The sequence below is a fragment of the Nicotiana sylvestris genome, chromosome 3, assembly GCF_000393655.2.
Source record: "Nicotiana sylvestris chromosome 3, ASM39365v2, whole genome shotgun sequence".
In the NCBI taxonomy this organism is placed as follows: Eukaryota; Viridiplantae; Streptophyta; class Magnoliopsida; order Solanales; family Solanaceae; genus Nicotiana; species Nicotiana sylvestris.
The window spans coordinates 198,604,509-198,608,993 of record NC_091059.1 but is presented as its reverse complement, the minus strand read 5'-3'; the positions used below and the strand labels follow the sequence as shown (position 1 = coordinate 198,608,993).

Here is a 4,485-nt window from a genome sequence, read left to right as displayed (position 1 = left end):
TTGTGACTGCTCATTAACCCTTCAGTATATGAAATTTCAAAGGGTATAATATCCACTATATACATAGACTTATTCTACAACACGGTCTACCCATATTTCCTCTATTATTTCAAGAAAAGAAGATAATCACAGTGTTTAAATTGGCTATCGAAATATTCTGTGAAATGTTAGGTCAAATAAAGAAGACATCTCATGTTCGCCAGCGTAATCGTATTCTTTTGCTGGGGGTTTCCCTCACAGTTAATACAACTCTTATTGAAAGTGAAATAATGAACGAGAAGAGCTTTCCTTACGTAATAGTATAAACAAAATTTCAAAAACATCATGTTATAAATTCACTGATGATATCTTTTATGTCTGCGCGAGGCGCAGGCAACTTCACTAGTTACTTAATAAAAATGCAACAGTAGAATTAAGATAACTTAAATGAGAACAGAAGTATCGAGAGATTAATCAGTCTAATCGTTCGTAATATAGCTAACACAATGCAGTCAATTGACCAATTATCAAATCATCTCAGAAGTAGTACTATTCTATTGTGGGCTTTGAATTGACAAAACAGGAATATGTTCCATGATATTGATTGCTCTAGAAAACATTCCATATAAACAATAAAATAAATATACAAAAATAATGACCTGTACCAGCATGTCAAGAAAGCAAATTCTGTTTAAGTTTAAGAATACAACACCTCAGTTCCAAAAAAGTTGGGATCAACTATATGAGTCCTCACAGACCATGTTTACTTTAACAACGACGACAACAAACCCAGTATTAGTCCCACAATTGGGGTCTGGGGAGGGTAGTGTGTACGCAAATCTTACCCCTGTGTTGAAGCTAGAGAGGTTGTTTACTTTAACAATGCAAGAAAAATAATGTCAAATACTATCGCCCGGAATGTTAAATAATCTCTGCATCTCATCAGTCATCTCATAAGCTAGATCAGTATTTCCAACCATTTCATATCCCAGAATCATTATTTTATAAGTGATGACATCAGGAGAGATGTTTTCTTTTCTCATTCTATCAAACAACCTCTCGGCCTCATCCATTCGATGTAACTTGCAAAATTTATCAATGAGGCAACTATAAGTCTTGACATCAGGAGGAATATTCTGTCTTACCATCAATTTTAGCAACTTCTTGGCCTCGTCCATCTGATCTACCTTGGAAAATGCATCAATGAGGCAAGTATAGGTAACAACAGTAGGCAAGAGTTCTCTTTTTTGCATGTCGCGGAACAAAGCACAAGCGTTTTTCACATCTTCAATTTCACAAAGGCCAGCGATCATGGAGGTGTAACAGATGTTATCGGGATTCAAACCCTCCCTGATCATTTTCCTAAATAATTTGTAGGCTTTTTTCACTTTTCTCCGTCTGTAGTGCTTTCTCACTTTTCCCCGCTTGCATAACATGTCAATAAGAATTGTATATGTGGTGATGTCAGGAGTAATCTCAAGCTTTAGCATTCCCCTGTAAAACATACCAGCCTTCTTAAAATTGGACTGTTTAACAAATCCATCGATAAGAGTATTAAGAATCATAACATTGGGAAACATGTCCCTCTGAAGCATCACTGTGATTAACTCCAACGCTTTCTTTGGGTTTATATCTTTGCACAATTGGTGAATGACTACATTATAGGTATACAAGTCTGGGACGATCCCTTGGTCCACCATTTCATCAATTAGATGCAAAGCTTCCTGCAAACGCCCTTCTTTCTCTTCTGTGTTTTCATCTTTGCACAAGTGGTTAATGACTACATTATAGGTATACAAGTTGGGGACGATGCCTTGATCTATCATTTCATCAATCAGGTGCAAAGCTTCCATCACACGCCCTTCAGTACAGTACTGCTTAACAATAAAATGGCAGGTAATGGAATCAGGCAGGAAACCTTCTCGTACCATCATATTTCGGTACTTCAACGCTGTATCAACAGACCCCATGTGGCAGGAAGCACGAATTAATCTCTTATAAATTGAAGCATCTGGAGCAAAGCTACTGCTGATCATCTCCTCCAGTAGCTCATGGGCTGAACTCAGATCTCCTTGAGCACAAAATCCATTAATTAAGATGTTGTAAGCACGTTGCTCAACTTTGCATCCAGAGTTCTTAAGGTCATGAAGAAAATCTTTGGCGATTTTCGCTGCTCCAATGTTGCACAAACCCTTAAGAATTGAGCTATAGCTAATTGGGTTAGGCTTGATGTTATTATCTTGCATATCCTGAATAAAACACAATGCTCTATCAATACTGTAGAATTTGCAGAACCCACCGATTAGAATGCTATAGCTACAGACATCTGGTGTTATTCCAAAACTCCTCATTTCTTCGAAAACGCTTATAGCTTTACTTACTTCACCCTCAGCAAAGAATCCGTAAATAATAGCATTGTAGCAGTAAGAATTCAGAGGTTGGTTCTCATATCTCAGCTTCCGAATGAATTTCCAAGCAACATCAGGACATCCAATTCTACAAAGTCCATGGACCCATACACTATATGTTGAAGCAGAAGGATTGATCTGTTTTTCCCACATTTCTTTCAGAATTTTGTAGGCTTCTTTTATATCTACGCCGGTCTGTTGCCCTGGATAATATGTGCAGTAGAAGTTCATCATGATTGTGTATGTCCTCACATTAGGTGATGGTCCAAATTTCTTCATTGCCTCAAATAGTTTTACAAGATTCTCCTTTTGGCTTGCTTCTGCCAAGCATTTCAGTAAGAAATTACACGAATAAATACTCGGTTCAAGCCCAATTTTCTTGAGCTGATTAACAACGTCAATAACATGATCAAGCATAGTATTTGCAGCAAACACCTTGATAAGTACATCAGCTAGAACAGTTGAACTTGTAGCATTATTAGGTGATGAATGCAGAGCAATGTGGATTACATTACGCAAGTCAATACCAGTGTTCTCAAAGTTGAAAACAATATCTTTGAGCAAAGCATACACTTCTCTATCCATCCCTGCAAACACAAAAATATGTACCATCGCGCTAAAGGCGTTTATCGAATGAGACAAGCCATACTTTTTCATAGCTTTTTTAAAAGGGATTTCTTTTGCAACTTCCCAACTCAAAGACTTGCATACTCTCACTACAACTGAATAAAGCTTGCGACCTTTGCAGCTATGTGATCTTCTTATCGGAATAACAGCTTTATCAGAATCATACAATAACTGTACTGAAGAAGAACCATAATACTTTCTGCAAAGGCTTCTTTCTAAACCCAATTCATGTAAATGGTTGAATAACAGGTTGAAGGAAGAGTTTCTTGGTAACAAACCTAGTCCCATAGAAGAAAATTTTGACTACCCAAACAATTATACAACAACACCAAACCCAGTATAATCGCACAATGTGGGATCTGGAGATAGAGTATAGAGTTTGTTTCCGATAGAACCCGGCTCATACCCAAACAATTATATAAGATCAAAATTACGACAAACATTCTTTCTTCGCATAAAGTTCACATCTTTCTTCAAAATCTCAACACCCATCTAACAGAAAGAAAGATAATACCATCATCACTAGGCAAGCTCCAGTGGTCAAACTCTAAGCTCTAATGCGAAATTCAAGCAATCTTGAAAGAGGGAAGCACAAGAATGAATACTAGAGCTAAAATCGATGACGCAAACTGAAAAAGATTGGAACAGTTCACCTCAGCAATTTCAGTTTGACTGAGGGGGATCGAACAGTGCGGACCCAATATTTTTGAAAATAGGTTATCTTCTGCAAGAGAAAGCCAAGACACCAGTTTGAGGTCACGGCGGCTCAAAGCATAAGCCAGGATAGTGCTTTAGGAACCCTTAATAGTAGGCTATGGTTAATTTTCCTTAAATGGAATGATGAATATTCTTCGAAAGTAAAGGTCGGGGAGTGATTTTTTCATTGTGTTTTGCAGCTTTTCGTTGATTGGTGTCCATTTTTGCAACAGTTTCTGGATTCAAGTGCTTTCTGGGGATAACTGGGGTTTTTCTTGGATGCAGGTTCTGGTTATCAGGCAAAAACCTTCTACTGGTACTCTGGTAGAACTTTAACAAATAATTTGTAATATTGCTAGTTTTCTTTTATATATGAGCGGATGGATTCAAAGAAAAAAAGAGCAAAGAGAGATTATAAAAACATATGCATATTGCAAATTAATTTTAGCAATTGCGACCAAAATAATTAAAATAAAAGACAAATATTTATTATTACCAAGGGCCACCGACCGATCCCAAACGGCTCTTTAAAAGAAGGCTTGAGCATGAAATATTTGATTTTCTTTTTGATAGGTAAAATATTTATTCCTCATTATGAGTTATAAGTAATAATAATAATAATAATAATAATAATAATAATAATAATAATAATAATAATAATGATAAAAAAAATTAATTTCTTGGTAACGCGAAAAATCAACTAACTTATTTAGCTTTGCTAATTTATCCAACGACTTGCCACTATCTTTTAATAAGCTACCTGGCAAAAAAAAAA

The 4,485-nt window shown here is 36.3% G+C and overlaps 1 protein-coding gene across 1 annotated transcript; it reads right to left on the bottom strand.

Moving 5' to 3' along the window:
• Window positions 1-878: 878 nt before the first annotated feature.
• LOC104222796 (pentatricopeptide repeat-containing protein At1g63330-like) lies at window positions 879-3,302 on the bottom strand. The gene has a single exon (XM_009774092.2). It carries the CDS (start codon window positions 3,300-3,302, stop codon window positions 879-881), a length of 2,424 nt encoding a protein of 807 aa, XP_009772394.1.
• Window positions 3,303-4,485: the final 1,183 nt, after the last annotated feature.